The following is a 24,701-nucleotide window of genomic DNA, read 5'->3' as shown; positions in this document are numbered from 1 at the left end:
ACAGCTACCTCTGGGGTAAAAAGGTTTGGCTACCAATGCTGATTTGAGCCAACTACGTCACTGGAGGACTGTTACTTTATCCCCAGGCCCGTCACCATGACTGAGTAACGGCCACAGAGTCACACACTGGCTTTCACTCAGGAGTCTCAAGACGCTCTCCTGGCTTAGAATTCTGATCCAACCACATCCATCCTCAAAAAGTTAGAAAGTGGTATATTTTTTAATGAATTGTGCTGGAGCACGAGAGAGAGGAGGAGAGATGAGTGTCTTTCTTGTGCCCTTTTTTTTTCTGTCTGCTGAGAAAATGCAGTTAGATAGGAACTGTTTTCTGTGAGGAACAATTTGCCTAGGATCCATGTTGCAGGCTGTCTCTGGTGCTGGGAGAAGTCACCACTCCCAGGCTCCTTGTTGCCACAGCCTTTGGTCTCCACTTCCGATGGCTCTGGCTCTCATGCCTAAAAATACAAAAATCTGATTTCTTGTACCCATCCCAACCCTAAAACCACATTTATAGTGTTCTGGCTATACAAAGGACCTCCTCCAAAACAATTACTCTTAATCCTTTCTGGAACTGAATTCTTTCTTCAGCTGGGCTCTAGTATTGCTTTCTATCTTTTAATCTACTTTTATTGAAGAAGTATTTATTTACAAGTATTCAGTCTTGTTCTTCCTTCTTATTTCATTTTATGACTTGTATTATACAATTCCCTATTATCACCCTTAGATGCAAGAAGAAATGGGCTGGGACTGTCCGTAGAGCAGGATTCACAGCTGCACCCATGCAGCCTTCAGCATGGAAGCCCTTCTCGGGAAGGGATGCATTAACCATGCAACTTTCTGCACAGTGCTGAATATACCGGAAAGTGTCAAAAAAGCAACAGTGCTGCTGCTGGCACGCAGGAAAAGAGCACCCCGCCGGTCACTGGCCCTTGGGCCTTGCTACTACTTCCTGCTCTCTCTCTCCTTTCCTTCATGATGGCTATGATGTTGCCAGTTTTTTAATTTCTTGCCTAGAAATCCCTCTTTGCTGGTCACTGTGGCTGTAAGAAGATGGGGGTTCTCACAAGCACGGCAGCACCCAGGCCAAAGGGCGGGCTTTCTCTTTTTTTTTTTGATTCATGAATAGAAAAAAAAAAAAGCCAATCATAGAGGGCCACAGGACTTTTGCCTAACAGGGAATAAAACCAAGAAACAGGAACATTAAGAAGAGGAGTTTTGCCTGTTCTTCTTGGGTGGGGGTTGGGGGAGCCTGCGGGCCTGTCTGTCCTCCTTTTGCCCTGGGAAGTGCAGCGGGCTTCTCATTCCCTTCCTCCATGCTTTTATGAAGTGCAAGATACTGGAGCATCAGCATTGGTGTCTAAACTGTAATACAGCGTGAAGGGATGCTATTTGTTTTTTTCAGTTTAAGGTTAAAAATCACACACGTCTTGGTACACCACACTGCCATACGTAGCATAATGTGTGCACGTCTCCCCCATTGCTGTATGGGGTGGGCTAAAACACTTCATCTAGCTACTGGACAGGGTTTTGCCTGGGTCAGGGGAGGGCTGATCGTTCTCTCATACTCACTGGGTCCCAACCGAATGAATGTGCCTTGAGCAGCAGCTGCTTCAGCAACACACAAAATCCAAATACGATTTGTAAACTTTTACCATTTGAGAGCCATACACGCAGCCCCTTTTTCCTAATAACTCTACCTGTATTCCAGCCATAATCTCCCCCCACCCATCCCCTGGGGGGGCCTCCCCTCTCTCATTCACTTTCTGCCTTGCTGCAAAGTGCCTGCCCTTTTACTCTAGTACCAGAAGAACCCAACTCCAGTGCTCGAGGGCTGAAGACCAGGCTGGTTTTTCAGGATTTTCACAATGAGCATGCATGAGATCTGTTTGCACATACTGACTGCATCCACGGTATGAAGAGATCTCATGCATATTCATCGGGGAAAGCCTCACAACCTGACTGGTTTGCAGCCCTTCAGGACTGGATTTTGGGACCCCCCTGCTCTAATCCTCTTATGTCCGCAGTACTTCTTCTCTCTTCCCAGCCCTCTCTGGTGAGAGCCGGATATGAGGACTGAATTCCCCCTGCGAGGTGACTGAAGGGAAGAGTTCCAAGCACCTGCATTAATGCTCACTGGCTTTGCCAGCGTGAGCTGAAGCCAGCCTTTCGTTTGGGTGCTGCCATGTGTTTAGTACAGGAGTGAGCAACCCGTGGTGGGGGGTGGGGGGTGGGGGGGGGGGGGAGTGTGAACAATCTTAAAAAGGTGGCACACTGGCCACCCAATCAAGGAAATTCCTCGTCGAAGCTTCCTATGATGCTATCTTTGTACAAATTTTCAAAAAGCCAGCAATATATCTATTTACCCCCTGAAGAAGCCAAACATTGGATGGCAAAACACAGGCCTCAGGATGGGGTACTAATGTGCCTTGTTACACTGGGCTGGTTTTCACGGGAACAAACATAAGGCTTTTAGCGATGTAGATACCCTTATAATAGTCTATATGACACAGACAAGAAAGAGTTCTTACTATATTTTCTACTCATTCATTCTGTGGTGTGGCATCTGGACAAAATACTTTTTTATATTGCAGGGGTTTTTTCAAGCCAGTACTGATTACATTTTCTTGAGGCCTGTTGGCACATGTGTGACAGGTTTGCAAGACTGCTTGCTGGGTTTTCAGTAAGTTATGAATAGGCTTTTCTTTACCCTCTGTTTTTTAGATATAAATTGATATAAAAAATACAGAAGCAGATTTTTAAAAAAACTATACAAAATGATATAACAAATTTGTTTCATTAAAGCAGTGGCGTTTTTTATACAAATTTGTTTGCATCACTACAATTTGACTATTTTAGTACTGCCCTTGGTGGTTGTTTATATATATATATATGCACACATGTGTGTGAAGTACTATTTATACATTTCAAATAGGCTGAACTCAGTTAATAGCATATTAGCATATGAGTACTGGGAAGGTAATTGATTTTTATGACTGATTTATCTTTTGTTTTTGAAATTTTATGCAGTATTTTTGAATATATATGTCGATTATGAACTTACTATTATAAACTACCAAGAAATGGTGATTGGCGATACAGAAATGTTTTAATTGAATACATAAATAACCCATGCTGGGGATGGCATGAATGGAAGGGACCCACGGCTCACAAAGTTTGCTCCCTTCTGGTCCCAGTAAATGTGCTGTGGCTGAAGTCTCACACGTGATGTGCCAAAGGTTGGTGATTCTAGCTGGTGTCAGGTGACTGTTTTGTTTCCTTCAGCCCTGCAGCTGCTCTCAGCAATCAGTGTCTGCCCCTGCCTTCCATAATGTCTTGGGGCCTGTTACTGAAGGAAGGGAAATGGTGCACCTCAGCTCCCACCAGCTTAGCAGGCTGCAGTCGGCCCAACCGTTATTCTGATTTTTAAGTTAAGCAGCAGGCATATTTTTCAAAATCCTGCCGTTATAAGTGGGCACCTTACACTGATGCACTCTTACTTTAAAATATTCAAAGCTATTGTCTGTTACAATCACAAATTTGCCTCAGGTTACTATGTTTAGATTGGGTTTGTACTGTGCGCACTATGGCAGGACGGACTCGTGCTCTTACACCAGGGTATGCAGGTATCTTAATGACTCAGATTTACTGCTAGTGTGTTTCTTAATACTTGCACTGTGCCTTCTGCAGCTCCTAGCATGTAATACATATAGGTAACCCTGAAGTGAGCGTAGTTCTTTTTTAATCAGCTTCATGGCATCCAAGACATTAGGACTATTCTAGAGCTTTCTGCCACATGTTCTTGGTCTCTCTTTGCATCTCTCGATACTTGATAATCTTCTGTTTCTCCAGCCATAGTACAGAACGGTAGCTTGGTATTGATACTTTCTAGAAGCAGTACTGTTCTTGTGTTTTGCTCCTTTCTCAGCATGTTTGGCTGTCTGGCATTTCACAACTTCTTAATTCTCTGCAATTCTGTCAGATTTGCGGTTCCAGCGTAGCTGGGGAAGGCTGCATTCTTTACACAGTTGTCAATGGAGGATGAGCCTGCCTGCGCCCTCTAGTGCTGGCACAGCACTGTATATCAAACAAACTTTTTCCTATAGCGTTAAGTTGTTTCCTCCTGCTCGATCGCTCTAGCGAGATCAGAGTTCCTGAACAGTCCCAACCATTTTCTCCCACCCAGCCCTTCTAGTACTGTGAGTGTGAGTGAGTGTGAGTGTGTGTGTGTGTAACTCTCTCCTGTACAGGTACAGCATTCCCTGAAAGGCAAACCATGGGCCAGCTGTTGGTTTATCAGTTGCTGATGGAGCCAGGCAACGCTATACAAATGAATCATTTATAATATATGTTGAGCCCAAAGGAATGCAGTGGCAGGATATCGGATCGCTCTTTGCCTAATCCTGCCCAACTGCTCTTTTCACCCACGTGCCTCCTAAAGCTTCCCTGTGGTGTCTTGCATCTACATTTTTTATGCCATGTGTTAAGTAGCATTGGAATAATCGCGTTGTGCAAGAGGAATTCACTGCTTTGGCTACATCTTTTGAATCTTACGCACTCCAAACCAGTGTAATGGGAGAAAGTTATCTTCAATGATCCGAAGTTGCTCTTAAGGTATAAACAGGCCATCAGGTGCTTTGGCGATGGGACTTGACATGACTAATCACTAGGGTAAACACAGTGGGGCCGATGCATTACAGTGCGCTCAGCTGAGCACACTGTATTACTCGCAGTCTGACGCGGATTAAAAAGACACGAATCCACCCCTAATGCAATAGGGGGATTAGCGCCTATTTAATGCGCATCGAATGCGGAGTGAATGCGATAGCGCTCATCACATGCAAATGAGTATTTGCATGCAAATGCATGTGAATGAGACTATTACTCATTCACTCTGCAGTAAAAAAAAAAAAAGTGTGCGTCTCAGACGCACATTTGTCGCTCAGATATTAATGCCTGCCTGGAGCAGGCATTAATAGCTGAGCACATGTAAAAGAAGTACAGAAAAGCAGAAAAAACTGCTTTTCTGTACTTCTTTTTTAAAGTAAAAAAAATAAAATAAAATATCTCGGCAGACCGCCAAGTTATGAAGACCGACGGCGGTAGACTCGGCATCCGCTTTCATTACTGGCAGACGGCCGATTATGAAAACCGATGCTGAGTTTACTGGCGTCGGTTTTCGTAACCGGCAGCCGCCACGGGTTCATGTTAGTAAGGAGGTGCTAGGGGCGTGCAAGCGACCCTAGCGCCTCCTTGCGAGCACGACCCCCCTAATTTCCATATAGCATAGCGCTCCCCTTGTGGGCGCCATGCGCACGTTAAGAAAGCGGGCGCTGACTTTTCAGCGCCCGCTTTCCGTGCTTTTTTTTGCATTGGCCCCAGTGAGATTAAAGAGTCACTGCACGAAGCAGCACGGCAGGTCCCTGCGACCATAGCTCCAGCTCCAGGAAAGAAATATGGTTGATGGGAGTTAACAAGGCAGCGTATCAGGGCCTATTGTACCTAGATAGTCTAGAAAGAAGAACAATGCTCAGTATGGAGAGAGAGGGTACAGTGAGGTGGGATGGACCTGGTGACATTCTGCAAGTACCTAACAGGTCCCTAGTGTTAGTACAGGTGAAGAGATGTTTAAGGTGCATGAACTCAGTCAAATTGAGGGCCCACAGGGTAAAACAGAGTGCAACCCTACTTCTAAAGCAAGAAAAATCACTTTTTTACATTATTGGTGAAAATTATCCTGTGAAACTATTCCCAGAGTAATTGGAGACCATTTCAGTAAGAATTTAAGAAAAAATGTTGGGTATTCAAAAGAAATATATATATTCCATATGCTTTATTAGCAGATTTAAGACTGGATCTCTAGAAGGTGCTGAAGCAGGCACCCTTGGAACTTCACAAGAGCTGCAAGGCTCGACTGGACAAATGGCAGCGCGAGCATCAGGGTTCATCAAACCAGCAGCCAACAGCCCTGTCGGATTTAGTTTCACTTTTGTAACTTCAGAACATCCTAACCCAGTTTCTGAGGTGAGCCCGACTTACCTTTCTTCCATCAGTTCCCTTATGGATGCCACAGTTGGCCCAGATCCCAGATGAGTGTAGTACGGCCCTTCATCTTTCTCAATAATTTGTTCTATTAAATATTAAAAAAAAAAAAAAGAAAAGAAGAGAGTAGAAAAATTATGACTAGTTCGGAACTGGTTGACACACTCCTCTAGCCAAGCAAATTTTTCACAATCGCTCACAGGTAGAAACATGGATGTCAGCAGAAAAAGACCACTTGGTCCACAAGTGTAACCATTTGGGCACCTGCCTAATGTGATGACACCGTTCTTTCTTAATCTGTTATCTTCTCCCTCCTTCATCACTTTCCCTCTCTCATGCACGCCTGAATTCTCACACTGTTTTGGGTCCTGTAACCTCTCCTGGAACTGGTTCAAGTGTCCACCAGCCTTTCCGTGGAAAAATAAATATTTTCTCCCATTCCTTGTAAGCTTCCCTCCCCTTCAGCTTCACGGCATGAGCCCTTATCCTTAAGCTCCTTTCTGGTACTCTGATACCTTTTTAGATGTTTAATCGTTTACATAATGCCTTCCCTTTCCCCTCGTCCTTCTAAAGAGGACATCTTTAGATCCTTCAGTCTGTATGGTTTATAGCACACAGGCCTTGCATCATCTTGAACTGCATGAGAGGAATGGTGCATCGCTTTAATCACAATCTTGTTTTGAGGCCACCACCCCCACAAGAAGGACATTACCCTCTTAACCAAAGTGGTCACCTCCAGAGACTTCGGCTGCATTCCCCTCTTACATGAAAACGCGTCCAAAGTCAAGGCTGCTTCTTGTACAGACGGCTGAAAGTATCCTCACGACTGGTCAAAAGGTTTCAGCTCACCTGGAAGATGGCTCTCTGTCACAGGAAGTATCAATGTCCAAATTTGTAGCCAATGTGACCCCATTTTAGCACTTGAAAGTTCACATGACCCCAGAGGACAACCAAAATTAAATTAGCAGGGGTTTGGTTCCCCTCTAACAATCGCTTCACTCTGATCATCTTTCTCAACCTCCACCCTCTTTAGTCAGTCTTGTCTCTCAGCCTCCACCCCTCCAAAGAACATCCTCCCCTCCACCAGACTCCCTCTCAATCTCTGTCCCCGCAGCAAATCCCCTCTTACAGCTCCCAGATGCTCTCATCTATCCAGCCCATCCTCTCTTTGACCCCTTCCAGCCCTGTTTGCATCCCCATATTGATCATCTTTTCACCTCAAGCCCTTCTAATAACAGCCACCTGATCCTCTTTCGTCCCCATCCTCGCTTCACTGTCATCGCCCATCCTCTCACCCCCAGCCTCATCTCCTCCCCTTCTTTCACATCCCCCAGCTGATCGCCTCTCAATCTCAGCTCCTCTCTCACATCTCCCAGCTGATCTTCTGTCATTTTTCCCCCTTCTCATCCTCCACAGCCAGTCCCCTCCTGCACCCAATCCATTCCTTCAAACAACCCGCCCTCTACACATCCCTCTGGCCAGGGTCAGTGCATTTTCCTTTGGGCCCCAGGCCAAAGGTGGATGACAACTGGTGGGAAGAGAAGGAAGAATGACGACGAGGGGGAACATGTTTCTCTCGGGTAAGTTCAGAGGTGGATGAGGAGAGAGAACGGTAGTGATCTCCACACAGCCCTCTCAGTATCTCCTGGCTGGTTCCAAGTAATGATCTGCAAGCAGCAGCAGCGGCGGCATTAGTAGTGAAAGTCAGCGAGGGTCTTGTGAGCCAAGGCGAGCTCACAGGCCCTACCGTGGTCCTAAACTTTCCTTATGCAGGGCTTCCTTTTCCCTCAGAAACTCTTGCGAGGAGGCTAGGGGCTAGGAATGCATTCTGACTCACAAGTTCCACGCTAACATACTCTTAAATGTTCCTGCCAGTTGAGACACTTATGACCCCAGATGAAGATTCTGTGACCCCCATTTGGGGTCCTGACCCATAATTTGAGAAGCTCTGTCCGACCCTAATGTGTATGTGATGGCACATTGCCCGGCACTGCCTGCTGTCCTGCAGCAGGAGCAACACGCAGATCCATTCAAGGCAAGGTAGCTCGTGAACCATTTTGGTCTAAAACCTATTTCCAATCACAGGAGCGTGTCACTTGGTTCAACAGTAAGCCGTCTGGAAATCTGAAGATGAGCATTGCCCCTTAAACAAAAACCTCATACAATAGCAACTTGCTTGATTGGAAGCCTTGAGTACAAAGCTGAATGTGGTGATGCCTCCTTGACATGGATTACAGCAGAACTTTTAAAAAGAGTTCAAAACATGGCTGTTCAGTATGGCATTTCCTTCTTAACAATGTCCAGAGCAACAATATGGAATGTTAATAGGTTACGTTTTTCATTATTTGTAATGTTGGACTTGTATATTGCAAAGCATTGTGGTCTGACACAGAAAAACGGTATATAAACAACATGTAAATACATAAAATAAATTTAAAAAACTTGTGTTCTAGCACATGGGAACACTGCTCCGTGTGAGCGATTAAAAAAAAAGTTCAAGAACTGGCTGATTGTCTTAGGTGGGCCTTCGCCAAACCTTTTCATATTAAGTGCCCACAGTCTTTAGCCCTTCCAAATGCTCACAGAAACCTCTGCTCATGAATGACAGACAGAGTAATCTAAAAGCAGAAGTACATGGAAACAGAACGAAAGATATGGCCAGTGGCTGAGACGACTGAGTTTGAGCTCCCTTGGTCATCCGTACACCTTTCTCCGGCTTCACGCCAGTAGAAGGTGCTGACTGCCTGACTGCCAGGTCTCCTGTTTTTCCATGCAAGACATTTACCTTTGCTGACATTACATAATACTGCTAGTCGGTCACATAAGGATGAGTAGAATTTGTCACAGAAAAAAACACACCCAGTACCCATGTTTGGAAGAGCATGCCAAAGACTTTCAAAATTACGTGACCGAAAACATTTACTATCCTGCAGTCAAAATACCTATGCAATACTAGTCTACCACAGAATGAGTGGCTTGGGTTTATCCATTCCCAAATTATTCCAGGCCCTCTTTCTTGGCTATTGGCTAAATTGACCAGCTTACAAGTCTTTGCACGTGGCGGCCGTTCTCAATGAAGGTTATGGTGGAGCAGCCTGGTGGCTCCGTGGCAGTTGCTTCGTGGAAGACCTCGATTCAGTTCCCAGGTCAGGCGTCTGCTCCTTGGGCTGACAGGGACTGGTGCTGCTGTGCAGGCGGGGGAAGGGGAGGGATTCCCAGTCATTGCTCAACAGTGACCCCCTAAAAGCCAGACTAAGGGCCCAAATTAGTTGAACTCCTGAGGGAGCTACAGCACGTGGCTTCCGACTCTATACTGCAGCGATGGCTTTGTTAGTTTGGAAGGGGCATCTACAAATTAAAGGAAAATGCCCTGGTAAGTTGCACATGAAGGACCACAGTGCCATCACCCAACAGAGGCTGGAAGGCCAGAAGAGAAGAAGAAATTGCCATGCCAAAAAAAAAATCCAAACAGTTATAGAGAGGTGGATGGGATTTTAGCACAAGAAACATGGGTGCTACATGCCATACAGAGCCTGCACCACACACTTTTGTAAGGATGAAGCACACATGCAGTAGAATTCTGTAAGGGAAATGATAGGATAATGTGACGAGAGGGTCAAGGGTCTGAGCTTCTGGTGGTCTAGTCACTAGGTTACCTATGCCAACTGCAAACAATGCCATCTTCAATGCTCATGCCAAGCACTGAATACCAGTACAGTGGGTTCCACTGGCACAATATCCTCTTAAAAGCACACCACAACCACGTGTATGGTCCTTATCATAGGAACATCCTATTTGCAGGAATGACTTTACATCACATGTTAGAAATAAACATCGGATGCATGCATTCTGTTTTGTTTCAAATTTCATTCCTGGGGTGAAACCCCAAATACATTTCTTTTTAAAATGTATTTGGGGTTTTTTTTATTTATTTACTATTTTATTGCATAACATGAATATACACAAAAACAGTATAACAATATCAAACACTCATAAAGCGGTAGCTTCTGCTAGGAACATCTTAAAAGTCGAACCTCAAACATTGTCATCTACTTGCAATAAACCGTTGATTACAACATGTGTCGACTCTTACTTTTGTTGTCATGTCATGAGTTTATAACATATCTTCCCCTTGTTGCCCCTCCCTCCCCACCTCCCATTCCCACCCACTCCCCCTGTTCAAAATTGTTATTGTCAGGAATATTGTTATTGCAGGTGAATGATCAGGAAAAATCATGATAAAAGCATGACCGTAATCTGAAGGTATAAAGTATGTAAAGCTATGATATTCTCCACTTTAGCTGGTGGTGCCTTATGGTGCTTATGGAAAGATACCCGGAGGGTATCTTTCCATAAGCGATAATGCTGCCATGTGCTATGGAACCTCCCAATAGTCTTACGATAATGTGCAGTGATTTCCGCTAGAGCGTAGATTTTCTCCACTTTAAGCTGAATTTCCGCTATAGTAGGGATACATGAAAGCTTCCAAAAGCCTGCTCTGACAGTTCTAGTGGCTACCAAAATATAATTAACCAAAGTATTATCACTAGTTTATATGGGGACCCCTAACACGGCATGGTGTGGTTGCAGTGATCCGACATTTAGATTTAAGTTGCCAAGCCATAAATGCATTTGGTTTTAAGAACACAAAGTTCCTGTGGTTGGAGTGCTGCTCCCATCCTCCTACATCCAAGAACTTTAAGGAAAAGGAGTTATTGGAAACAGTTTGTCCCGCACACAGCATAACCAGGACAGCACTACAAAATAGCACTACAGTGCCAAACAGGATTCCCCCAGGCTGCTGAAGCACTTCTTTAAAACATACAATCCAACAACACAGACAAACTTACTTCAGGCAGATCACATGACAACAGGAAATTAGCAGAACTGGAAGGGACCTAGACAAAACATAAAGGTTTTCAAATGTCTGGCTTCACCAATGCATGCTGAATGTAGCAGCAATGCTTTATTCCTGGTGAGGGATTCAACTTGTCTGTTTCCTGAAAGCACTGGTCTGTCAGGAGAGGGCAGACAAAGGCTGCTATGGAATACACAAGCACAGGAAACACTTGTAAGCGTATAAGAAACAAAACACAGATCTGCACTCCCTCCTCCCATGTGATTTCCTATTTGTGAGATTACAAATTATTTCCTTTTGTAAAATCGGCCTAGCAGTATGCGGTAAAAGCAGCACAGCTTACTATACGGTATGTGCAAAGCACCGGAGTGCTACTGTGTATATCCCACTGCATCCAGAGAGATTCAGCTCTGCTTGCTTAAGGAAATCAGAAGGACATCTCTCTGCAAGATAAAACCAGGACTTACAGCATCAAGTTATTCAGTCACCTTGTCCTGATATTCACCCTTCCCAACCTCAGGGAGGCATCTCGGAAAATCCCACCCGTGTGGCTGCTGCTACAGGGAATTTATTTCACGCTACATATTTTGCAAGTGCAACGCATGAAGGATAAGCAACATGCGGGGATTTCATAATAAAATCCCTGTGTGTAACCCACCTGCCCTGCCCTTACCTAGCCCCCTCCCCACCCCTGGCACCACCCCTTTTCCCCCCAGCAAAGGGTGGGCAATTTTAGAAGGGGTTTTTTCCCCTCTGGTTGCATGCCCATTTACCCTCAAAATTCCCTTTAAAAATTGCTGTCGTAACTGAAGCTGCCTCGAACTTGATAAAGGTTACTTTGTAAAACAAAAAAAAAGAAAAGAAAGAACCACTCAAAAGAGCCCTTTAGGTTACTGCAGATATGGGTCAGTTATGATTTCTTTTAGGCTTTTTCTCTGTCCATTTATTAATGAAATGCCGGGGGCCCCAGGAATGGATGCACACCGGCTACAGGTGGCCCAACAAAGAGAGGAGTGGACCGCTAAGGCTATGGATGAGAAGACCAGCTTCAATACAAACTAACTTAATCTTCCTGTCCTGAGTATCTTTCAGAGCCCTGCCATCTTCCACAGGTCACAGTCGACAGCAGGGCATCCACCTTCAGAATCCAAAACAAACTCCCACTCACTTTGATACGTAACGGATACAGCTTGCTGATTATCTTGCTCTTCACTAGCCTGCTTTCACCAATACCAAGCAATTATGCACTTTGTGAAAAGGGTAAGCCTTAGAAGGTCTTCTAACCCCTTCAAGGTCGTCTTCAGAATCCTCCTATTTAGAATTTGACACGTAGAAGGAGGATAGCAACTGAGCAATAAGAGGAGCCAGCTCTTCCATCCGAAACAACCTGATTACTGCAGAATCCTAAGAACATAAGAAATTGCCATGCTGGGTCAGACCAAGGGTCCATCAAGCCCAGCATCCTGTTTCCAACAGAGGCCAAAACCAGGCCACAAGAACCTGGCAATTACCCAAACACCTAGAAGATCCCATGCTACTGATGCAATTAATAGCAATGGCTATTCCCTAAGTAAAATTGAATAATAGCAGTTAATGGACTTCTCCAAGAACTTATCCAAACCTTTTTTGAACCCAGCTACACTAACTGCACTAACCACATCCTCTGGTGACAAATTCCAGAGCTTTACTGTGCGTTGAGTGAAAAATAATTTTCTCCGATTAGTTTTAAATGTGCCACTTGCTAACTTCAGGGAATGCCCCCTAGTCCTTCTATTATCTGAAAGTGTAAATAACCGAGTTACATCTACTCGATCAAGACCTTTCATGATCTTAAAAACCTCTATCATATCCCCCCTCAGCCGTCTCTTCTCCAAGCTGAAAAGTCCTAACCTCTTTAGTCTTTCCTCATAGGGGAGCTGTTCCATCCCCTTTATCATTTTGGTCTCCCTTCTCTGTACCTTCTCCATCGCAACTATATCTTTTTTGAGATGTGGCGACCAGAATTGTACACAGTATTCAAGGTGCGGACTCACCATGGAGCGATACAGAGGCATTATGACATTTTCCGTTCTATTAACCACTCCCTTCCTAATAATTCCTAACATTCTGTTTGCCTTTTTGACTGCCGAGGCACACTGAGCCAACGATTTCAATGTATTATCCACTATGATGCCTACTTGCCTAGATCTTTTCCCTGGGTGGTAGCACCTAATATGGAACCTAACATCGTGTAACTACAGCAAGGGTTATTTTCCTCCATATGCAACACCTTGCACTTGTCCACATTAAATTTCATCTGTGAAATGGATGCCCAATCTTCCAGTCTTGCAAGGTCCTCCTGTAATGTCTCCTTCACAGCACTCAAATATACTTTCCAAATTTAACTCATTCCCCAGATCCCCAAATGAACCCAGAGGATAATCTTCAGGGGAAACATCTAAACCAAGCTTTAGGGCTTCCCTGGACAACATAAGGTGCTTGGGAACAAGATCACTCCTGGACAAGGCATCACTGAGGTCCCCCACTAGGCCTCTGCAGGGCCAAAAGAACCTACTGAATCATCTTCAGAATCTCTTCTGAGAGCCTGTCCTGGGGAGCAGAAAAAGAAGAGCTAGCCATTCCTGGCCCTAATTCTCTTTCAGGGGACCCCAAAATAACTGCTGAATATTATGTGTGCCGTCCACGGCAGACCTGCGGCGCGGCCCTCTCACCTTTCTATACAGACTCCAGCTTCTGGTTCCTCCTCGCTAGTGGCAGTAGGCCACCAGCTCCGACCTCAGACCGCCCCTGGTGCCTCCGGTTCCGCCACAGTTCCCAGTGACTAAGGTCAAGATGCCATTGCTTGTCGGGCCTCTCCGCGGACCACGTGGAGAGACGCCACTACCCGCGCTGCGCCCCTCCCTAGGCGCACACGCGCACTTCACTGATCCTTTTGAAGGGCCTGCGGCAGGAACCTGGCTGTGGCCCCGGATGATGACGTCAAACTCTTCAGTGTATTTAAGCTCAGGCCTCGCTCCATAGCATTGCCTTTGCAACAGGTCTCCTCACTATTCGAGTACTCATTGCTGATAGAGAATTGTCTCTACACTTTGTTCCTGGTTCCTGTTCTCCTTGTTCCTGCCCTGTCTATGTTTTGGATTGACTGCATGGATATCGACTTTGCTTTGCCTGACCACACTTCTGCCTATCTCCAGACCTCCGCTATGCTTGACCACACTTCTGCCTATCTCTAGACCCAGACCTCCGCAATGCCTGACTACGCTACTGCCTATCTCCTGACCCAGACCTCCGCTACGCCTGACTACTACTGCCTATCTCCAGACCCAGACCTTTGCTATGCCTGACTACGCTACAGCCTATCTCCAGACCTTGATTATTGCTTTGATTGACTCTCGCTATTGACTTCTCCGTGATCAGATCTCAGCACTGCTTGCCACGACTTCCGCTTTGCCGCTGGCCCTGATCCAGGCCTGTCATTGTTGCCTCTTCTAGCCTACTCCCTGGACGTGGACTTATTAGGCTTCGGCTTACCATTGCTTGCGCTCCCTCAGCCAACCTCAGTTCCATTGGCGCCCGAGTTCCAGCACCTTACCCAGTCCAGAGTGCTGTCTCTGGACTGAACCAACAACTCTTGCTAACCAACCTCGAGGCCCACCTAAGTCCTGCCGGCCCCAGCACCCAAAGGCTCAACCCGCGGGGAACGAGGGCTGGTATAGGTGAAGCTCCAGCAGCCTCTGCATATAAGCCCACTCCACCTGCCAATGGTGGGGACCTGTAGGTCCCTACCTACGGGTTGCGTCAACTCCACCTCGGCCCAAGGGTCCACCTCCGATGCAACAGGTTGCAAAGGCCATGGACTCGGTGGAGCCACGTGCCCTCCAGGCCATCCCAGGCCTGGCATCAAAGGTACAAGAACAGCAGCAGTTTCTCGAGGCACTGGCCTTCTCCATGGATCGTGTTCATGCCAGGCTTGATGCCCCCACTAATAATCCAGGTTCGAATATGGCTTCTCCTCTTCCACAGCCATCTCCATCAATGCCTCAAGCCTTGTTGGCCCTCCCAGCGCCCCTGTGCTTCAATGGTGACTCCAGGCTTTGCAGAGGGTTTATTAACCAATGTTACATGCAATTTGCTCTGAAGCCTTCCGTCTTCCAGGATGAATTGACTAAAGTCACCTTCATCTTATCCTGCCTTGAAGGTAAGGCGCTGGCTTGTGCTTCCCCCTTTTGGGAATGCTCTGACTCCTTGTTAAAAAAACTGACTCAGTTTGTGGCTGTGATCTGACGGACTTTTGATGATCCTGGGCGACATGCCGTGGCAAGCACTAGTCTACAACATCTCCGTCAAGGTCAAAGAAGTCTCTTCGACTATTCCATCGAGTTTCGGACTTTGGCTACCAAGCTCGCTTGGCAGGAAGACTGCCTCCGAGCTATCTACCTGGATGGACTCTCCCCGCAGCTGAAGGATGAGTTGGCTGCATGGGAGCTCCCTTCTTCTCTTGAGGACCTTATAGACCTAGCAGGCCGAATCGACCACCGTCTCCCAGAGCGTCATCGGGAGAGTCAGATGCCCAAGAAGCCTTCGTGTGCTCACTCCTATTCACCACCTATTACCAACCCTGCTTCTAGCAGAGACACTATGGTGGCTAACACAGAAGAGCCTGTGCAGTTGGGTCATGGGCGGCTGACACCGGAAGAGCGCCTCCAGCGGAGACAAACCGGTCTGTGTCTGTATTGCGGAGCACCTGGCCACCATCTCCAGACTTGCCCCATCCATCCAGGAAACTTCCCGATTTTCAGTAGGGGTCCTGAACTTGGGCGCAACCTCTCCGGCCCCTCAGTTATCTGTACCAATTATCCTTTCCGGTTCTTGCTCTGGTGGATTCTGGAGCAGGAGGTAATTTTATTCTTAAGGATCTTGTTCAGTTCTTGGGTATAAAAACCCCCTTGCTTGAAACCTCCCTATGCATTGCTTCTATCTACGGAGAGCTGTTACCCGGCCAAATTTCCTTGACTACGGAACCTGTCCAGCTATGCACTGGTGCCTTACATACTGAGGAAATCGAATTGTTAGTGTAGCCAAGGGAGCCCAGTAGTTCTTGGGCTCCCTTGGCTACAGAAGCATTTCCCCCAATTTAACTGGGGTTTGTTGCAACTGGTGAAGTGGGGTCCTGCCTGCCACCAGTCCTATCTCCAGAAAGTGACACCTCCATCCGTGGTTCCTCTGGCTACTACGTCCTCTGGCATTCCTGCAACCTATGCAGCCTTTGAGGATGTGTTGTCCAAGCAAAAAGCTGATCTTCTTCCGCCTCTTTGAAGGTTTGGTTGTCCAATCGATCCTTCCAGGGACCATGCCTCCTTGAGGACACACCTAACCCCTGTCTCTCCCTGAGACAAAGGCTATGACAGAATATATCCAAGAAAATCTTGCGAAGGGATTCATCCGCCCCTCTACTTCGCCTGCTGGGGCGGGATTCTTTTTTGTGACCAAGAAAGACAGGTCACTTAGGCCGTGTATTGACTACCGCAGCCTAAACACCATCACCCATAAGGATAAATATCCCTTGCCATTAATTTACTAATTGTTTGATCGCCTCCAGGGTGCATCCATATTTACAAAGCTGGACCTGCGCGGAGCATATAACCTGGTCAGAATTCGTCCTGATGACATTTGGAAAACCGTCTTTAATACCTGGGACGGACACTATGAATACTTGGTGATGCCCTTTGGCCTCTGTAATGCACCCGCAGTATTCCAACGAATGATGAATGAAATTTTTAGAGATCTATTATACACCAAAGTCGTGGCTTACCTGGATGATATCCTTGTCTTTTCCAAAGACCTCGAGACTGATCGCACTGATGTCTGAACCGTTCAACGCCTTTGTGCGAACCATCTGTTTGCGAAATTGGACAAATGCTTGTTTGAAAAATCCAGCCTACCTTTCCTTGGTTATATCATCTCCCGACAAGGGTTCTCCATGGACCCAGCCAAATTAAAAGGAATCCGGGATTGGCCACAGCCTAAGGGTCTCACGGTGCTCCAGCACTTCCTGGGATTCCTCAACTACTATCGTCACTTCATTCCACATTATTCTACCCTGGCTGCTCCATTGACGGCCTTGACTCGTAAAGGTCAAGACACGCGGAATTGGACTCCGGAAGTCGTCGCAGCCTTCCATCACCTGAAAGAAGCTTTCCAGAAAGGGTCCTGTGTGCATCATCCCGATCCAAATCGTCCTTTCCTAGTGGTTGTTGACGCCTCCGCCACTGGGGCTGGGGCAGTCCTGAGCCAACACACTGCCTCTGGTACCATAGTCTCTTGCTCTTTTTACTCCTGGAAGTTTTCATCTGCAGAGCAAAATTACAGCATAGGGGATCGTGAGCTGCTCGCCATAAAATTGGCTCCCGAGGAATGGCGCCCATGGCTAGAGGGCGCACAGCAAAAATTTACTGTGTTCATCGATCATAAGAATCTGGAACGTTTGAGTCAAGCCCAACGCCTCAATGCCTGTCAAGCTCGATGGGCGTTGTTATTTTCCAAGTTCGATTTTGAACTCCACTATCGCCCAGCCGATAGGAATCTCCAAGCAGATGCCTTATCACGATCCTTCGAGCCTGAAGATACTCCGGAAGAACCTACTCATATAATAGACCTGCCTATATTTGTCTATCTGCCACTCATCCTTTTCCTGCTGGAAAGTCGGTCGTGCCCCGATGACTCCGTGAAAGAGTTCTCCGCTGGGCACATAATTCCAAATTCGCTGGTCACCCAGGATGAGCACGGACCTTGGCACTGCTCCAGCGGTTCTTCTGGTGGCCCACCATCATCTCCGATGCGAAAGCATACGTCGAATCCTGTAACATCTGTGCACAGCAAAAAACCCCAGTCGGTCGACCTTGGGGTCTTCTACAACCACTTCCAGCACCTGAGGAACCTTGGACTCACCTGTCTATGGATTTCATTGTGGATTTGCCACTTTCAAAGGGTCACACCATAATATGGTTAACCATAGACAGATTTTAAAAAATGGCCCATTTCGTCCCTCTACTGGGCCTACCATCTGCTCCAGAGTTAGCACGTTTGTTTTTCCACCATATTTTCAGACTGCATGGCCTACCCAAAGACATTATTTCGGATAGAGGGCCTCAGTTCGTTGCCAGGTATTGGCGCACTCTTTGCCGAAAATTCGGTATTAACATCAGTTTAACAACTGCCTATCATCTCTCAGCTAACGGACAAGCTGAGCGAAGGCCTTCTTGCGTGCGTACATCAATGACAGCCAAGACAATTGGTCCGAACTTCTATCCTGGGCAGAGTTTTCTCACAACTCTCATATCGCCACTGCTACTGGAACATCTCCATTCTCTATTGTCTATGGGAAACAAACACGACCACCATTGCCCATACCTCTATCAGTGCCATTCCCTGCGGCACAGGCTACTGCGAATGCCCTTAAGACATTATGGGAGCAGACAAATCTCCGCTTGCGTCAGGCCACTTCCCGGGCCAAGAGAACTGCTGTCAGTTGACGTTGCTCGGCTCCTGAATTCCTCCCTGGCCACAAAGTCTGGTTAAGTACTCGGTATATCCGACTTTGAATACCATCCCAGAGATTTGTCCTTAGATATACTGGTCCTTTCTCAGGTACCTGATGCATTGAACCCGTCACATACCAGCTTCAGCTGTGTCTTACGCTAGGAATACATAATATTTATTTATTTATTAACTTTTTTATACTGGCATTCGAGGGCACATCATGCCGGTTTACATTCAACAAATGGTTGGAAATACATTTCATGTGAAGCTTTTAAAACCTGTGATCCTATCTTGGCCTGCCCGGAAGGCTCCTGAGCCACCTCCATTGGTGGCAGAAACCGATACGACGTATAAGGTGCACGAAGTCCTTGACGTCCGCCGTAGGGGCCGCCGGTGGGAATACCTCCTTTCCTGGGAGGGTTACGGACCCGAAAAGAATTCGTGGGAACCAGCTCAGAACATCCTGGACAAAACTCTTCTCCTGAATTTCCATCGTGCCCATCCAAGCAAACCCCGACCTCCAAGAGGGGGAAGTAAAGGGGGGTACTGTTACGCGTGCCGTCTGTGGCAGACCCACGGCACCTTTCTATACAGACTCCAGCTTCTGGTTCCTCCTCGCTAGTGGCGGAAGGCCGCCAGCTCCAACCTCGGGCCGCCGCTGGTGCCTCCGGCTCCACCACAGTTCCCAGCGACTCAGGTCAAGATGCCATTGCTCATCCAGCCTCTCCGCGTGGCCCGCAGAGAGACGCCACTACTCACGCCGTGCCCCTCCCTAGGCGCACGCACGCACTTCACTGATCCTTTTGAAGGGCCCACGGCAGGAACCTGGCCGCGGCCCCGGATGATGATGTCCAACTCTTCAGTGTATTTAAGCTCAAGCCTCGCTCCATAGCACTGCCTTTGCAACAGGTTTCCTCGCTACTCGAGTACTCGTTGCTGATAGAGAATCGTCTCTACACTTTGTTCCTGGTTCATGTTCTCCTTTTCCTTGCCCTGTCTATGTTTTGGATTGACTGCACAGATATCGACTTTGCTTTGCCTGACCACGCTTCTGCCTATCTCCAGACCCAGACCTCCGCTACGCCTGACCATGCTTCTGCCTATCTCCAGACCCAGACCTCTGCTACGCCTGACTACGCTACAGCCTATCTCCAGACCCAGACCTTTGCTATGCCTGACTACGCTACAGCCTATCTCTAGACCTTGATAATTGCTTTGATTGACTCTCGCTATTGACTTCTCCATGATCAGGTCTCAGCAGTGCTTGCCACGACCTCCGCTTTGCCACCAGCCCTGATGCAGGCCTGTCTTTGATGCCTTTCCTAGCCTACTCCCTGGACGTGGACTCCCTGGCCTACCTTTGCTCGAGCGCCCTCAGCCAACCTCAGTTCCATTGGCACCCGAGTTCCAGCACCTTACCCAGTCCAGAGTAGGAATACATCACCTATCGTCTGCTATCTCTGGGCTGAACCAACCACTCTTGCTAACCAACCTCGAGGCCCACCTAAGTCCTGCTGGCCCCGGCACCCAAAGGCTCAACCCGCGGGGAACGAGGGCTGGTATAGGTGAAGCTCCAGCAGCCTCTGCCTATCAGCCCACTCCACCTGCCAATGGTGGGGACCCGTAGATCCCTACCTACTGGTTGCGTCAACCCCACCTCGGCCCAAGGGTCCACCTCCGACGCAACACTGAAGTCTTTGCTGATTTGGACTCTCCTTGAGAAAGACCATGTGGGGGATCGAAAATGGTGGCAGTTCCTGCCAGAACCCAATACACTGCACTGACTGAAGCCAAGGCCGCCTCCTTTTCCATACTGATGCCACATGTAGGAGGAGCACCCATAGCCACTCCATCAGAAGCTGGATCACAGGAGGGGCAATAGGAGCCTGCAGCACTTGAAATGTACCAGCCCTTCTCAGCCCTCCCACTAGCAAAAATTCAAAACATAGCAAGGTCCTAGCTTCTGAGCTGCTTCTCTCTTCCCTATGGAATGACCGGCCCTAATTGGAGCCTGCCCCTTAACCGAAGATTCTCTCACCCCTCACCCACTGAGGCAGCCTCAGTGAAAACCACAGAAAAAACAAAACAAAAACAAGGCCAAGAAACAAAAAGCCAGTTTGCTTACCATAAACAGGGTTCTCCTTAGACAGCAGGATGAATTAACCGAAGGGACCCCTGTCTCTGAGCTTAGCAGGAGCGGGAGTTCCTGTGTGAGTGCTGCCTCATGAGCCCTCAGCCAATTGTAGAGCTTAGCTTTAGTTTAATAGCTGACTCTCCAGGGAGGCGGGTGGGTATTAAGTATGGCTAATTCATACTACCGACTACAGTGAACCCCATCTGCAGTAAGCAGGGCTGATTTAGCCATGACGCGTGGGGAGTCCCAAGCTGAGGGTTGCATAGTGGAGCACTTACTAGAAAAGCAACCCGTGGAAAGACGACTACTAGGCGAATGGATTACACAAGACTGCTTGCCCAAAGCTATTGTCCCTCTTTGAAAGTCTGCCCAGACAATAATGGGATGTGAAGGTGTGTACAGATAAGCAAGTCACAGCTTTGCAGATATCTTCAATGAAGATGGCTCTAAGATATCCATCATGAATATGCATGAAATACATCTGCATAGACTGGAAACAAATACATGCAATGGATATTCATGGTGGATATTCTGAAAACCCGACTGACTGTGGGCTCGCAGGTTTGGGAAGCTCTACTCTAGCCACTGGATATGCGAACAGATCAGCCAGGCACCTACATTTCATGTGTGTGGGTTGGGGTTTTTTTGTTTTTTTTTAATAGTTTCAGTAAATGATGTTCGCTTGTTTAATTTTAATGTTTAAGAAACAATTTTGCATCATACATGGCTCAGAACACGGTGTCCTCAAACGTTCAAGGATCCCTAGATACTTAATCAGGTCTGGCTTTCAGTCACTAATAAATTAATAATATGCCAATATATTTTCAAAGTAAATATTTCTTTTAAAAGGAGTGCCTTGTGTATTGTTTTCGTGTGAGGTCAGATGTTGCAGAGTGAAAACATTTTTATTATTATTTCTCGCCTCCCTGGCAAACTTCTTCTCAAAATCCTTTCTGGCCAGCCTTATCAATTTTTTTACATCTACTCTGGCCTAGTTTGCACTTTCTATTTTTATGACTTGGGTCGCTTGCTGAAGAAAAATAAGCAAATTGAATAACTACTTGATGGTGGGCGAACTCCCCCACCGAGCATCAAAACTGGTGCATCAGAAAAATAAGGAAATTTAAAACCATATGAAAAGCTCTACCTAAAGGATCAGAGGGTGAAAAACAAACCACGGGTCCCTGTGAGAAACAACTCCTGCAACTCCAGAAAACTTTCCCTGCAAGTAGCAGCTATGAGACAGATGAACTACAGCCAGGCACACGAGGCCTGTGACTAGGGCGGCAAAAATCTAGGGGGCAGCAGACTGGCTGAGTGATCCTGCTGCTTTCTCATCCTAATCCTGGTCCTTCACCCCATCTCCGAGATCTGCTCCCTATACTGATACTTGACATTCCCTGTCCTCACCCAATAAGTGGGAAAAAAAATTACATAGACACATGTAAGGTTTATAATATAATATAAAAGATGGAAATGTTTGTCCATGTACTTTAGAATTTTATCAAATTTGTATCATCTACCCTTGAACTGCTGCAGAAAATGATGGGGCTATGCCTTAGATCTTACTTTGGGGGGGGGGCTGGCAAGACAGCACCATCAGTGCCTAGGGGGGCAACAAAATCCTAAGTCCATCACTGATCACTGACCGCAAACTACAGGCTCTGCTGAAAAGATGAGACTGACGGCGCTTGCATGTGGCGCTTGCATGTGGCTCCTAGAAGCTTTGATGTCAAATTTCTGTGCCAGGCTCCACCCATGTGTGAGGACTGTCAATTTGCTTGTCCTCTGAGAGCATGCCTGAAACACTGACAAAGTGAGAGCTCATGTGATGCAGTGAGGGGAACAGATGTGATTTCCCTTCTCGGCTCCCTGCTTCTGCATCCAACCCCATCCACATCTGCCAATCCCCATTGGCTTCTCTACTAGTCTCTGCCAGATAACCAGCCTTTATCAGGACTCTGTTCATTTGCATGATGGCATCCAGGATGGCAAAGAAGGATAAAGATAAAGACAAACCCAGGCCTCTCGAGCAGCAGCCGGAAGATGAAGCCGGCCTCCTAAGACCACCCATACTACGGTTCTGGCCAATATAAAAACGGCAGTGAAGGAAGCCTTAGAGCCTGAACTCAAGACTATTTCCATTAAATTGGTTGAATTATCAGCTTCAATTGCAGGATTTGAAACGCGCTTTTCAGACACTGAACAAGTGTCAGATGTCCAAGATGGCCTCCACACGTCTCAGGCTGAAATCTCCTTGCTAAAATCTTCCCTGGCTAAGCATGCCGAACGCCTAGAGGACAAAGAACCACTCGCGCAGATCTAATCTGTCCTTTACTGGGCTACCTGAGACGCTGGCAGAGAAGGACTTACCACAATTTCTGGAAACATGGATCTCCCGGGAATTGGGCCTCTCTCAGACTCATGGCCCACTGTGGGTGGAGCACACTTACCGGTTGGGGCTTAAAAAAACCAACATGGCCCGTCCCCAAGTGATGATTACAAAAATCTTCAACTTTGCTCACAAAAGTGAAATTTTGCAAGCAACGGATCCAGCAAATCTTTAACCTATGTTAATAAAAAAATCCTGGTCTTTCAAGATTTCTCCGCGAACCTCATTTTGCAGCACCAAGCTCTGGCCCCACTATGCGCCAAACTGTATGCCCTTGGTATGAGAGCTACGCTTGTCTACCTGGCCAGGCTGCATGTGGCAACCCCTGAGGGCCCACGCTGGTTTTCATTGGCTAAAGATGCTCAAAAATTCTTAAGTGAGTAAGGCGCATCGACGTCTAACATTCTGGCAGTACCTCACACAGAGGCTTCATGAGATCGTGTGACGAGTCGGACCAAGGCGCAGCAATCTGGTTGGAAGCTGGCGATTTTTTTGGCCCCTTCTGACACCTCATTAATCTACAAATCCTCCTTGAACTTTGATAGGGGTTCCGTGTTTCTTGGACCTTACAGTTTGGTTCACCTTGGAGTACAGGCATATTTTTTGCAGATTCACCTCTTGTTTATTTTCAAGTTTCGCTGCTTTGGAAACTGTCCGTTCAGCTAACATTCTGAGGGCGCATTTGCTCTATGGGCCCAGCTTCATAACATTTATCCTAGGTGTCACAACCTGATGTCTAGCACTAGCGTAGGCTAATTTCTATCTGTGGGTAGCTGATGATACAGATTGGGTTCCTTTAACAGGAAGTATGGTGTGGTTGGGGTTGGATGGGGATGGGGGATCTGATAGCATGGACGTGATCTCCATCGATAGTTGGGATAAGATTAGCTTTGGGGAATTTGGGGTAGGGAGAGGGAGGGGGGTTTGGGGTGGGGGAATCAAAGGATATTTACAGTTTTTTCTCATGGTGTGCTGTGCCTGTATATTGTATATATTTATCAAGCCATGTCAGATCTTTCCTGGGAAATCCTTGATAGATGGGGGCCTCAGCTTGGAGGATCCCCATTGCAATGGTCTTTTGGATTACCACAGATGACTAACCAAGGGATTCGTTTATTCTCCTGGAATGTCTATGGTATTAATTCCCAGATTAAGCAGTCTAAAATCCTTACAGTTTTAAAGAGAAAGTCGGCAGACCTAGTATTTCTACAAGAAACACATCTAAGCGACTTAGAGCATAGGAAACTATGTCAAAACTGAGTGGGAGCAGTCCATTTTGCATCGGCATCTTCCAAATTTGCCAGGGTAGAGATATTGGTTAACAAGCAGCTGCCCCTCACCGTTCAAACAGAAATTAAAGATCCACAGGGACAGTACATTATTTTAATTGCTGAATTTAATCATGAGACTCTGGTTTTGTGCAAACTTTATGCCCACAATAATTATAACCCTGTTTCTTTTTCAGGATATCTACAGATTACTTCTCCCGTATATGGAACACATCATCATTGTAGGAGGTGATTACAATGCCATTCGCAACCCCCAACTACATGTCCTATGCCCACTCGAAGGACGACAAACTTAGCAAAGGTATCTCCTTCTTAGAGCACTCTTTGCACTTGGTAGATGCATGGCGCATACTTCATCCCACCAATAAAGATTTTACTCACTTGTCCTACACCCATGCAACCTTTTCTAGATTGGATTATATTTTAATAAGTAATCACATTTTTTCTAAA

General features: G+C 46.8%; 1 protein-coding gene across 2 annotated transcripts in view; it reads right to left on the bottom strand.

Annotated features, from left to right (window-relative positions):
* The window catches only part of TET3 (tet methylcytosine dioxygenase 3), a 240,659-nt gene that overhangs the window by 47,964 nt on the left and 167,994 nt on the right, over positions 1-24,701 (bottom strand). For both annotated transcript variants that reach the window (XM_029604150.1, XM_029604151.1), the window contains exon 5: positions 6,037-6,127. In XM_029604150.1, coding sequence (XP_029460010.1) covers positions 6,037-6,127 — 91 coding nt within the window. The remainder of the gene's footprint in view (positions 1-6,036; positions 6,128-24,701) is intronic.

This window comes from Rhinatrema bivittatum, chromosome 5 (genome assembly GCF_901001135.1).
Source record: "Rhinatrema bivittatum chromosome 5, aRhiBiv1.1, whole genome shotgun sequence".
In the NCBI taxonomy this organism is placed as follows: Eukaryota; Metazoa; Chordata; class Amphibia; order Gymnophiona; family Rhinatrematidae; genus Rhinatrema; species Rhinatrema bivittatum.
Note: the sequence above shows the minus strand (reverse complement) of the source record. Positions and strands in the feature narration are given on the sequence as shown.